At 46.8% G+C, this 12569-nt stretch overlaps 7 protein-coding genes across 7 annotated transcripts; 3 read left to right on the plus strand and 4 right to left on the minus strand.

Moving 5' to 3' along the window:
- Positions 1 to 92: 92 nt before the first annotated feature.
- On the plus strand, positions 93 to 793 carry N7520_002899 (uncharacterized protein; the record flags this gene model as incomplete). Its single annotated transcript, XM_057136834.1, has 2 exons — positions 93 to 381; positions 447 to 793. The coding sequence occupies 2 exons, from the start codon at positions 93 to 95 to the stop codon at positions 791 to 793; spliced, it is 636 nt and encodes a 211-aa protein (XP_056999520.1).
- Positions 794 to 2340: 1547 nt separating this feature from the next.
- Positions 2341 to 4560, plus strand: N7520_002900 (uncharacterized protein; the record flags this gene model as incomplete). Its single annotated transcript, XM_057136835.1, has 1 exon — positions 2341 to 4560. The coding sequence occupies one exon, from the start codon at positions 2341 to 2343 to the stop codon at positions 4558 to 4560; it is 2220 nt and encodes a 739-aa protein (XP_056999521.1).
- Positions 4561 to 5834: 1274 nt separating this feature from the next.
- On the minus strand, positions 5835 to 6194 carry N7520_002901 (uncharacterized protein; the record flags this gene model as incomplete). Its single annotated transcript, XM_057136836.1, has 2 exons — positions 5835 to 6025; positions 6095 to 6194. The coding sequence occupies 2 exons, from the start codon at positions 6192 to 6194 to the stop codon at positions 5835 to 5837; spliced, it is 291 nt and encodes a 96-aa protein (XP_056999522.1).
- Positions 6195 to 6221: 27 nt separating this feature from the next.
- On the minus strand, positions 6222 to 6786 carry N7520_002902 (uncharacterized protein; the record flags this gene model as incomplete). Its single annotated transcript, XM_057136837.1, has 3 exons — positions 6222 to 6319; positions 6384 to 6509; positions 6558 to 6786. The coding sequence occupies 3 exons, from the start codon at positions 6784 to 6786 to the stop codon at positions 6222 to 6224; spliced, it is 453 nt and encodes a 150-aa protein (XP_056999523.1).
- Positions 6787 to 7060: 274 nt separating this feature from the next.
- N7520_002903 (uncharacterized protein) lies at positions 7061 to 7388 on the plus strand (the record flags this gene model as incomplete). Its single annotated transcript, XM_057136838.1, has 2 exons — positions 7061 to 7349; positions 7372 to 7388. The coding sequence occupies 2 exons, from the start codon at positions 7061 to 7063 to the stop codon at positions 7386 to 7388; spliced, it is 306 nt and encodes a 101-aa protein (XP_056999524.1).
- Positions 7389 to 7874: 486 nt separating this feature from the next.
- Positions 7875 to 8932, minus strand: N7520_002904 (ferritin-like domain-containing protein; the record flags this gene model as incomplete). Its single annotated transcript, XM_057136839.1, has 4 exons — positions 7875 to 8398; positions 8450 to 8539; positions 8593 to 8778; positions 8848 to 8932. The coding sequence occupies 4 exons, from the start codon at positions 8930 to 8932 to the stop codon at positions 7875 to 7877; spliced, it is 885 nt and encodes a 294-aa protein (XP_056999525.1).
- Positions 8933 to 9936: 1004 nt separating this feature from the next.
- N7520_002905 (putative MFS transporter) lies at positions 9937 to 11506 on the minus strand (the record flags this gene model as incomplete). The annotated part of the gene is made up of 3 exons (XM_057136840.1): positions 9937 to 11130; positions 11177 to 11277; positions 11326 to 11506. 3 exons carry the CDS (start codon positions 11504 to 11506, stop codon positions 9937 to 9939), a joined length of 1476 nt encoding a protein of 491 aa, XP_056999526.1.
- Between the last annotated feature and the right edge of the window lie 1063 nt (positions 11507 to 12569).

A 12569-nucleotide genomic window follows, 5' to 3' on the forward strand; every position in this document is an offset into this window, starting at 1 on the left:
AAAGACGGGGAAGGGGAAAAGGCAACAAAGATAACCAATGATTGATTGATTGGGCTGTCGCACCCTGGTTATTTACAATACACAATACCGCAATGTTACACGCCCTGATTTGCCCGTTTTATTACCAAGTCGCCGTTTCCTCCCCAGCCATGAATACAGACCAAAGGCTCAAGTGGCAGGAGGACATGAAGTCGCGACAGGGTGGTGAAAAACAGCATTACTTTGACGAAGTCAATAAGATGGCCTCTATACATCGCGACCTGTCCGCCGCTATCGGCACCAATTTGTTGCAGAATATCATCGATACACTCGCCGCGTTGGTTCCTGAGTGGGACGTTGGCGTTGCTGTCGAGTCCTCGTGCGGCAATCGCCAGTATTACAGTGGCATTTCGTAAAATAACGGCACACCCCTCATTGTGACTGGTGCCCGTATGACGTCCCGGCAGAGGAGAACTGGATTCTGTCCCAAATCACCTGCCAGGCCGTTGTTAATCTCTATCTTACCCCCGTGACTGGGGGATCTACCACAATCCATGATGTGCAATGGACCGAGGACGCACTGCGTTATCGCGACCTAAAGAGCTATGGATATGCCCGAGCTCTCGTGGAGAACCACACCCACTGCACCTTTGATGTTGAAGTCGGCCAATTGTGCATCTTCAACTCGCGGAACATGCACGAGGTCGCCCCTATCGAAAATCCTGAAGCGCCTCGTATTGCTCTAGCAAGCTTCATGGGGCTCCTCCCTCGTGAGGTGACCGGGGGTAGGCCACGATTGATGTTCTGGTTGTAGAGACCATCAGGATGCAAATATTGCAAATATGGCATAGCGGAGCTGGTATCATCTAGCTTCCCATGGTTATTTGATTAGCATATCTCCCTTGTTGCGTTTAAAACAGGTATATGTACCTTAGAAACGTGAAGCACAGTCTGAGACTTTTTTATAGAGATGTCCTACCTTAGAACTTCGTAAATCCCGTTCTAATACCTAAAACCCTACATTAATATCACATCCTAATGTTAAAAACTTTCTGAGAGCTCTTTGAGGGCTGTTTCAAGAATTCCATATCAGTCACTCGTAATTAGTTGTTTGTAATTTATTATCGCGCTTTCGCAGTTGTTGGAAGTGCCTACCTAACCTTCTGTGCTCTTAATTAAAACACAGGTGATATGTTCTGGGTGTGAGAACACACAGCTCACATATACTAATTGCCCTACTCGTTTTACATAGCAAAATATACATGGTTTTTGTGGTTTTAATAGTGAATAAACCGATGGTTTTTGGAGATTTAGTGGGGTCGCGGCCGTGGATCACGATACGACGCTGCGTTGCTTACGTTAGACTACAAGTCTAATTTATATATGAATCGACCCCTCTTATGACTTGTCAGCTTCCAATCATCAACTCCTTTTCCAACGTTCGTAACAATCATACCTTTATTCACGGTTCTCGCGTTTTCCGGCCCAACAACTGCATGTTTCTGAAATCATCGCTGACGTCGCTAATAGATTGAAAACTACCGATAATTTGCCCCATTAGCTGGGCTAAGATCAAGATGGCCGAATCTAATCAGGCTAGTGCTATTTCAAAAACAGCTCCAACACTAATTGTGCAGTTCCTTCATGCATGTGTTCAGCTTGTTGGCCAACTCTATGAAATTCACAGCCTTCACAATGACAAACATCCCATTCAGGGGTGGGATACATTCAACCTACATGCCCAGTTGACCACACTGAATGCCAGCATAGCGGGTGCTTGCCTAAGGGAGATTGGACCACTATCTGAACAGGACCAGGCACTGTATGATCTCTGCAACACGTGTCACCATATCGTCCTGATCATTTTATCTCGCCTGAGGTTCATTCAAGATTTTGGGCCTAGTCCAGTCCTTCGCGTCGAGGAATTGAAAACTTTTTGGCCGCGAGAAGACGTGGAAATGTTAGAGAAACGATTAATGTCACTGAAGTTGGATTTGGAGGAAGCGACTTTTTCAGCGCACAGGTGTGTTCCTGAGCCACTTCTTCTCACGTGGTAGTCTTTCGGATAGCTAATCGCTCTGTGCAAACAGCTCAATCACTAAAAATGAGGCACTTCTCTCCTTGGACATTTCACGTGGCAAAGAAAAGCCAAGTGATCTTCACTCATCCGACGAAAGACCAGAGAAGAACGAAAGGTCTTCTAAGCCTAGGATTGTTAGACTTTTCGGCAAAGACGTTGCTACAGTACAGGATACAGTGGACATTAAGGATTTTGAGAAAGTTTACTCAGAAGACACGGTTTTTTCAGACCATGAGACAACCATTCAAGACTTTCTGATTGAAGCTATCAAGTTCTCGTCCATGACGGATCGCGAGGAAAGTGTCACTGTCGCGCATAGCAAGACGTTCGAGTGGATATTCTCCGATAAAGTGAGCCCCGTATTCCAGCGATGGCAATCGAAGAATTCTCTTAGTGCTTGGTTGAAAGGTGGGGAACATCAGGAAGGGATATATTGGATTAGTGGCAAAGCGGGATCTGGAAAGTCTACCTTTATGCGCTTTGTGATGCACCATGCCCAGACAATGAAGTTACTTCAATCATGGGCGGGGAATGAGCAACTCATCACCGCCGGCTTTTATTTTTGGATTAGCGGCACCTTGGAGCAGAGGTCTCAGACAGGCTTGATCCGGCATCTTCTGGCCCAACTACTGGACCAGAACAGATATCTCATTCCAACGGTCTTTCCGGTCAGGTGGAAACACCTTCTGTCTTTGAGTACGCGAGAACGCGTCAAAGCGTCCATCTCATGGGACCTTGCGGAGCTGACAGCAGCACTGCGATCTTTTCTTGATGTTGCAGGCCGGGGCGGTAAGGTTTGTTTATTCATTGATGGACTAGACGAATTCGCAGGCGACCATCAGCAAATCGTGGAATTCTTCAAGGATTGCGTTGCTTCATACCCTCACGTTAAAATTTGTCTATCCAGCCGGCCTCTCTCAACTTTTCGTGCCGCCTTTGGAACAAATCCCGGCGTTGAGCTTCACGAATTGACCCAAGGAGATATGCTTCACTATACCCAAGACCATTTACACGGAGACGACTTGATTAGCCAAGTTCTCATCAAGGATGAGGCGGCGGCATCGAATCTCATAAATAGCATTGTTAAAGCCGCAGACGGCGTCTTTCTCTGGGTGATGCTTGTGGTTCAATCCTTACTGCGCCGTGGAAACTATCAACATATTCGGCAAATGCATGATTATCTGGGCCAGCATCCTACCGACTTAGACGACTTATTCTCATATTTCCTTTTTGATTCTGCATCGACCAATGAAACTATGATTGCTTCACGCCTGTTCCAGCTCATTCAGGCCAGACAAGAGGCATGTTATGCTACTAGACAAGAAGATGCAGCTTCCATAAGCCTCTGGGAATTTGCTCTGGCCGATCAATCCGAAGAGATCGTGGGTCACATCCCAAAAGACGTGCAACAAGCGAGCGAAAAGGACATCATCCGTATATGCGAAGTGACCAAGACACGGATGTCCAGGGAGTGCAGAGGGCTGATGGTGACTCATAGCTCAGGCTCATCAACAAGCATGCTTTGTCGCGATACACCATCGTCGGCTCAGCGGTTAGGCTATAGTAAGGTCACTTATGCGCATCGAACTGTGAATGATTTTCTCGCCCCGCCTCAAGTTCGGTCTCGGCTCTTGAAGCCAATGATGGGATCGAACTTTGAACCGCACATATCGCTTCTCACCTCCATCATTTTTCAATTCAGGTGGCCATTAGACGAATTTCATCCCAATCGACAGATAGATGATCGGTGGCCGAACATAATTCTCGCATTCACCCATGCACGATTGTCTCTAAATCATCAACAGTCACAGTTGGTGCTTATTCCTGAGCTAGACCGAGCTCTGTGTCAGCATTGGGTGACCCGCCAGTCGATTGAACATGATCATTGGGCGCGGAACCTTTTTTCATCGTATGAGAAACGAAGAAATCTCAGCTTTCGTAATCCATTTCTTTCACTCTCTGCTAAGTTCGGCCTAGCAGCTCTAGTACGTGAAAGTGTCCGGACAGATGATGAAATCCTTCATGGCAGCGATAACGGCATACCACTTCTCAGTCACTCCATCGAATTTCTCGCAAGTCGCCGGCAAAGCGTGTACCCTTTATCCAGTCCGGAAATTATCAGCGACATTCTGAAGAGTGGCGCTGATCCGAATCAGCCCTACCAAGGTCTGAATGGAAAGGAGCAGACTCCCTGGCTTGCTCTTCTGGATTATCTCCGGGAAGCTGATCGTCGTCGATGGATTAAATATTACGACATTAGTGAGCATGGGACATCTCGTCTGGCGCTGATTGTATCGTTGTTCATTCAACACGGCGCTGACCCTAATGGGCTACTTGTTGAGACCAAATTTGATCCATCGGCTTCCGCCCTGGAAATAATCACTGCCATCTACCGAAAAAACGCTGATCCAGAGTTTGGCCAACTTCGCAAAGTACTGATAGATAAAGGAGCTCTAGAGCGGGAAGGACATGGTATTCTGTATCAGGTGTATGGGGCATAGGTGGGCAGCGTCCACGGTACTTCGAAGCGTAATTGTTGACGCATAAAGTCATGGAACTTTGATCTTGTACCTATACCTAGGTATCTCTGGCTGGCTTCGGATTCCGAGCAGATGTCAAGGACTCTAGCCATGCATCTAAGTAGTACATACACTTTTCACAGGTGGTATATACAACTAACTTTAGTCTTCCAATCCCTGGAGGTGTAATTGTAGTTCAATTTGGATCGATATACTTCTAACCCTGGTTGACTACCTATTACATTGGGCATCATTGCGAACTTGGGATTGGTTAGCGAGTGTGGATCCGTGTATTAGGTAATATTGATGCCTCAGGGATTAAATCAATAGGCCTCGACCGGAGTCCGAGCGTGTCTCCGGGATTGCAAACTTTATGACTACTATTTTCTACTCCGTGAAAAGCTTCTCCATAGAAAATCTACATAGATGTCTCAGAGGATGAGAGAATGAACCAGTTACCTAGTCCAGACCAGACTCCGATTGGAATGTTATTTGATCCTGTAGAATTACGTAATCCGGCAATTTGGCAGAACGTGAGCAGACGCGTGACAAATTGTCGAGTTCGAAAGTCCGGTGGTTGGCTTGAGATCAATAATCGAACAGGCTTGAACAGGAAATTGCTACAAACGCATCCTTGGAAGGAGTATTTTCTTGTTGGTCTGCAGCATTGACAAAGAAACTGCATGTGTGGACCGTGGTTATCTCTCGGCCCCAAGCTACTGGGCCCGCCAACTCCGGTTAATAGTGCGTGGAAGGAAGGGTCGAATCTGAAGCTATGTTACATTTGACCTCCACAGAGCGGACCTCGTCCACTTCTGGCTGGCTCCGATTGCAGGGACTAAGGCAGTCAGACTACTACTAGTAGCATGCCAAGGTTACCGAGATTTCCTGCTCGATACTATGGTTTCGCCTGCCAAGGAACGTAATACGTCGCAGCTTTAACTGGTATAAGTACTAATGGTATTGTATTTTATAGTGAAAGTCGGCTTATCCAAGGTATGGTAACATGGTACTGTATTACAATACTAGTACTGAGCATAGAGTTGTTGAGTATGATGACATGTGTATTGTAATAGTATTGATACCAATACCATGTACTAGGAGTATTCTCAGAAACTTCAGCATACTGGTTGGTATGTTTATAACCCGGCCGAAAGGCGCGAGACTCAAAGCCGCTTTGCAAACCCAAGGAAAAGGAGGCAGCTGCATGTAGAGATCTACTTCCTCACGTTACATCGTGGCCCTCCAGCTGCAGACTATCGATGCGCTTCATAGTCCTGCACTTCGCGTTCCTTGGCCCACTGGACAATGGCGTCGAAGTCTCGGCATGTATGCGTAGCTATGATGTTGGGGAAAACGCCACAACCGAAATAGCTACGGACGAATGGAATGGGGGTCACATCTGCTTCGCACATTGTCGACTGACGAAGGACGTCGATACAGTGATCTGGATGGTGGGTCACATTGTGGATTAGTCTCGTCTTAATCTACGCAGGAAAGTTGAGAAGAGACTCACCCATGTGCATTGATTGTAGAGTGCCATGGTTTACCGTTCCATTTTCGTGATATGCCCACATCTTTGGGTACTGATCAGGATAGAGACTCTTGCGCAGCATATTGAGACAATGAAGATTGTGGAAGACCTACGATTGTATCATATACTTGTCAGAGTCGTGAGGAGCGGGAAGAGTCTCGTTAAGCATGTATGAGGCCTCTTTCTTGGTAATCCAGGAGATTCCAACTAGCGAATATGTCAGCATGTCCATGTCTTGTGCAGCGGACGAGGTGAAGATTGAGGCATTCACATTGATATGTCTCATCCCATAGCTCATCTTTGACCTCTTTTGGCCCTCTAGTCCAGGGGCTTTCATGGCCTAGGAAAAAGGCGTCGAAAGTGACCGTCTTGTATCCAACAATATCATTCACAGGCGCTTTTTGCGGTCAGTGGAAAAACTGGCCATATCTCTGTAGACACTTACACCATAAAGCAAGCTGGAGGTTGTTGCTGAGAGCCTTCACTGCGAATGCTGATAGAGTCACAATCACCACAAGCAAGACTGCGATGACAGAATACAAAATCCTCAGATGAAGGAGCTGGTTACCGCTACTTTGATGAGAAATCTGTGCGCCATTTGCTCCGAGCAATCTTCCGGCTTCAAACGAGGAATGGGGCTCATTTATATGGGTCTCTTTGTAGTCGACAGTCATGTTTGCAGATCTAGATATTGAGCAAGCAAGAAGCAAGAGAATTCTGGAAGGCTAGCGTGGTACCTGTTGCCTATAACAGGATGAAGATGTTTGGCGGAGTTGCAGGCCGTTTGCTGCCTATATTATCAATAAAAGAAGATAAGCCACATCAGGGTGTAGCCCTCTATAAAGCCCCCTTCCACCCCGTATCCCCATCTTCCCCAATCTTTTGTCAAAAGGCTTATTTCAGCTAAACATAGTCAACTCCTTTGTCCTTTGAGCTTGGATCTTTACCATGAAACCGTTCAAATTCTTCAAAGCTCGACAACCTCATCGTGTTAGTCGTATCCCCACAGAGGACTCGGAAAATGAAAACGATGACAAGAAGAAATTCTTGCCGTTCAATGAAAGTCCCCAGGACCCGCACCAGAGAGAAAGCCCCTGGCTCATTCTCGCATGCTTTATCTATATGATCAGTATCGCCGTTTTCTCTGGAGCGGGAGGATACTATCTAGGAAGGGATGCTGAGCAGACTGTTGAACCAGATGCCGTTTTCGAAGACTGGGATCAATCCCTGAAGATCCGTCACACTTTCAACTCATTTAGAGTGGTGGCTGTTCTAGTTATATATCTTAGATCGCCATATAAAAAACCATTTCGTACTCGATCTAGTTAATGTAGACAAAGCCAAGCATTGCCAATTTCTCAAGTAAAATGAGCCAAGAACAATAATCAAGGGGTCAGATTAATTGGTCCCTATTCAGGAATACCATTGATTTCCCAGTAATAATTAAATAGAAAATAAATAGTGGTACATGATCAGTCCACAATTTGTGACTCATCGCAATCCAGTGGCGCGATCAAACAAGCGCAGCAGCAACGATCAAACCCGCACCCACAACTCCAAATACATTACCAGTCATTTTCTGGACGGCAGCATTGAACGCAGGGGATGAAGAAGCCGCAGCAGTGCCTGAGGTGCTGCTCATCGCACTAGTCATTGATGAAGAAGGCATAGACATAGACATGTTACTCTTCATTCCAATCTATCAATCCCCACGTCAGTTTGCGAAAAACAGTAAAGCACAGGGTTAACGACGATTTCTTTTTCAAATTACCTCAACAATAGCAGGTCCCGCAACAATGTTGTCGTCAGTAACTGTGGAGTTACTCTGGGTAATGACAACGTAGCTCTGTCCAGCAACGCCCGTGGGGATTGTAACATTGAACATGCTATTACCAGTGTATGTCACCTTGGTAAAGAGAGGACCGGTGACAGTAACGAAGGCAGCGTACAGCGTGCCGGTAGTATTGAATCCAGTTCCGGCCATAAGCGAGACGATCGATCCCGACATAAGGGATGCGGTTGAGGTCATTGTAAGAGTGGGGAATGCCTTCACTGGAAGCTGGCCGTTGCTGGATGGGCAGGAGGTGATGAATGGGGCAGCAAGTGTGTAGACTTCGTCGAAGTCGAGAGGGGCATCGAAGGGCTGGGGGAAGGGGCTTTCGCCCTGTGCGGCACGCAGGTACGCGCTGTGTCGGGCTTCGACGGTCAGGATGCTACCTGCTGCGGTGAGGTATGTCTTGTCCATGATGCTGGCGGCGGCACCGAGGTAAGCGCTGACTCCCACGCCTGAATGTTGTTAGTATTCGTCCATAAGCAAGTAGATAGAGATGTGTGTACCTTCCAGGACGCTGGCAAGGGCCAGGAAACTCTTCACATCTGTCGATGGGAAGGTGTAGTTGCAAGCTGCGACGGGGGATGCACCAGCGGCTACAGAAGTCAGTATACTTTCTTTTCTTGGTTTCATCGGGGAGCCATCTTACCAGACAGAGCTGAAGTCAGGAAGCTGACGTGGGTCTTCTCGTCAGAAGCAACTTCCATGAGGTTGGCGTAGAAAGGATCGGCAAAGCCAGCGTTCACAAAGTCTGCCTGGGTGTAGTTTGTGAGACCCTGCGCGTAGAAAGTGGCCTCAAGATGCTCGAGGGTCAAAGCATAGTTGAGGATGTCAGCTAACAAAATTATGTTAAAAATTTTTCAACGCTTCTATCAATGAGTATATGGAAGTTGTTTGAACATACCATCGCTGATTGCACGTCTAGCGATTGGGTTCGCCGTAGAAAGGCTGAGAGTGGCACCTGCCAGGGCAATGTTGGTGAGCTTCATGCTGGACTGTGATATTATATCTTAACTGAAGAATGTTCCTGACAATTTCTTCCAGGGCAGGAAAACAACAGCTACTTATAGATTTCCCAGACACGAATTTCGATAATTGATGTCATCATTGTCATATTCGTTTTACTTTGAGCCTTTGACTTACTTGGGTAGTTCGTGTTTCTGTTCCTTGGTTGAAAACCTTCTGTCCTCGTGGAATGAACTATTTACACAGTTAAGGTCCTGATCGTCAATCGAAGTTCCAGATCGAGAAGTGATCTATGGTAAGACCGGAGAAAAAGGTTCGGAAATGTGGCCTGGGATAGGAGGGGAACGAACACCCGGAGCTAGCAATGCAGGGACCCTCTCAATGATTCAGAACGAGTTTAGGTTGAGCTCAAATCTTGGGACGATCTTACCTAAGAAGGCAAAAGCTGTGACAGGTTTGCATATAAAAGATAAAAAGTAGTTGGCACGGTCGGGGTAGAAGTTGAAGCGTGGGGTTGAGCGATGACCGGTACGAAAGCGGGAGCGAGAGCGAGAGCGAAGAACCAAGTAAATTGGCGTAAATGCCAAGTTCTGATCTCGGGAGTCAAAACAACTGAACCATTGAAATCTCCGAAAGTTTATAAAATTACGAGTTCAATTCTAGACTTCTATTTGCGAGCTCTTCGTGGTATAGGTCACCTGCTGCCTAGGCCGGGAGTAGTCAGTGTGCTCAAACAGCCAATCTAGCTAGCTATCAACCTCTATTAATTACAACGTGGGCCATTTGGACCATCTAACTAACAGGTAGGAAAGAAGATAGGACACTGTCAGTAAAGCAAAGGTAAATGGTAGGTGTATGGCATCGTAGGTATGGGAGAAAAAATAGTCATTCTAGGCGCTGCGCGAAATATTTGAATGCGCTACGGAAAGCCTCTCGTCTATGATATTACTTCGCACAGCCCAATATTTGGACAAAGCGGCGATCACCAATGACGCTAGTCATGTATAACCTCGGCTCTATAATGCCTTCAAGTGCTGTAGTGGAACCGAGGGTTTCGGTCTCCGAGCTCCTCAATTTCCTCCTCCGACAGGCCAGCGACTTTTTCATCCTCGAATCCCTTTGCACGGCGCTTATTGATGAGACGAAGGCAACCCCACATAACACTATATAAAATGCCCGCGAAGCCTACCAGAGCCAGCGTAACAGCATTTCCTCTAACAAATCGTGGCCCCTCGGAGTTCTTGTACAAAAATGGCGACATGACACCACTGATGTTACCAAAAGTGAGCTGCAAGCCCGTGGCAAAAGTGCGCTTACCATATCGAGGCAAATTAGTAGGTAGCCAGGCAAGCGGTAGCCCAACCGCGACATACAGACCCAATGCAACCATCAAAGCACCGAAATAATGAACACCAGAAGATGAGTTCGTAATAAGAATCCCATATCCGATCACGGAGATTGCACTGAAAAGGCAGGTAAAAAACGCACGGTGCTGTGTTCTATCGCTCAACCAAGCCACAGAAAGATAAGCAATAGCGCCCAGCCCGTAGCAAGGGATCGTCAGCGCCTGGACCTGTGGAACAGACCAATCGCCCATCCCCTCGATGATAGTAGGTAGGAAAGTGCTATACCCGTACAGCATAGTATCAACACCAAATTGTCCAATGCAAAAAGCATAGATCTTCCAATCGAGCGCACCCTCCTTCACATCGGCCCAGTGGAATTTCTGTGCAGATTCCGTTTGACCAACGTATCGGCTGCGGAGGCGCACCACAAGCACCCGCTCTTCTTTGTTGAGATAGTATGCTGTATCCGGGTCGTCTGCTAGGAAAAACCATGTGACTATGCCGAGTATCACAGTCGGTATTCCTTCGATGATCATGATCCAGCGCCATCCGCGCAGCCCACAGATACCGTCCATGAATCCTATGCCGTAGGCCAGGAGGCCGCCAAAGGCACCGGCGACAGCGGCACTGCTGAACAGATAGCCAGTTCGCAGGGCGATCTCACGTTTGTTGTAGAAGATGGTGAGGTAGGTTAAGAATCCTGGGAAGAGTCCTGCTTCCACGATTCCGAGCAATACACGGCATGCAAGAAGGCCGCCATAGCTCTGGGTGATTCCTGTGAGGGTGGCGATGATGCCCCACAATACAGAAATGGTTGCGAGGTACCGAGATGGTTTCAATTTTTTGATCACCAGATTTGATGGTACTTCGAAGAACTGACAAGGGGTTAGCATTTTTCGATCACGGGACGACTTCACATACACAATATGTCACAAAGAGAATGGAAACAGCAATTTGGTATTGGTCGCCGACTAGGCCCAGGTCTTCCTCGAGACCATACAAGCGGGCATTACCAATGTTCACTGCAATTTTTAGTGATTGACTCATCCCTTGTTTCACGGTAGACGTACCTCGGTCGAGAAAGCTGAACAGGTACAGTAACACGACAAACGGAAGGATATGTAAATCAATCTTCCGAATCAACACTCGCTCAAGCCTCTTCTCTTCAGCTGTCAATGCCGAATTTATTTCGTCAAATTCGGGGTCATTTGTGCGGGGTGGACCCACGTCCTTCTCGGAGTGACCCTCCATCTCTTGCAATCAATTGATGGGATTTGGGATATCCCAACAGTGATCCAGATCATTGACTAATTTACGGAAAAAACAATCCCAGAGTAAGAGTCCGGGCAGACCTAGCCTGGTAGTGTGAAAAAAAAATATCTGCAGAGCTGATCTTCCAAGTCTTAAGTTAAGGTTGCCAAGCAAGGGTTCGGGATGCTAACGAAGATGATTGGGTGATTCAAGTAACTAGTGGAATTGAAATCTGAACCGGAATAAAAACCAATGATTGACTCCAGGGCTACCCAGGTTAGGTTCGGACAGATCAAGTGGAAGTATGTATAAATCGCTGGGATCCGGACTCTCCAACTTCAAATGTTCGGGATGACTGGAACACCTATTAATTGAAAGGTGTTATTGGCCTTGGAAATAAAATACATAATGAACCGAATGTGTCAAGGATAAAGGCTTGGCTTTCATCTCACCTTTCAATCAATTGGCGTACAATAGCATATTGATCAGCGCAGCCCTCCACAATTCGGTCACTTAGTGACGAAACAGCAGTGAATATCAATATCCTTAATATTGCAGAATTCAGCCCTAATTGCTGTGCACTGGTCTGTCCTTCCGCTGATGCGAATGTCCGTGTTGAAGTCAAGAACTGCATCCAAGGCGCTAGAAATGAGACCGAAAAGTTTGAAGCAAAGCTGACTGAGACAAGAAGAAGCTAAGAAGACATCGATTCAGTCACAGCAGATCTGTGTAAGGCACAGGAGAACGATATGGACGTGGCCTTGCAATCACTCGAACGCCATAAGGGGGGTATCAGAGCTACATTGCGGGCATTGGAAGAAATTGCCACGATGATCGAGAAGACAAAAACCCTCACTGAATCTTGGGCCAGATGGAGAAAGGAAAGACCGGATGAGCAACAAGCAAGAAGCACTCTCTATTATAAAGCTCAAGCTTGTCCCGAATGTTTGTGTTGACAGTAAACATCTAGTCAATCAACAACTAAGCAGCGAACCTGATATCCACCCGTCATTGTGCCTGGAGTGTAAGGTATAACAACTATTATTGAATTAATTTCATGAAG

This window comes from Penicillium odoratum, assembly GCF_028828045.1.
Source record: "Penicillium odoratum strain IBT 22623 chromosome Unknown utg000002l_segment0_segment0, whole genome shotgun sequence".
Taxonomy (NCBI): Eukaryota; Fungi; Ascomycota; class Eurotiomycetes; order Eurotiales; family Aspergillaceae; genus Penicillium; species Penicillium odoratum.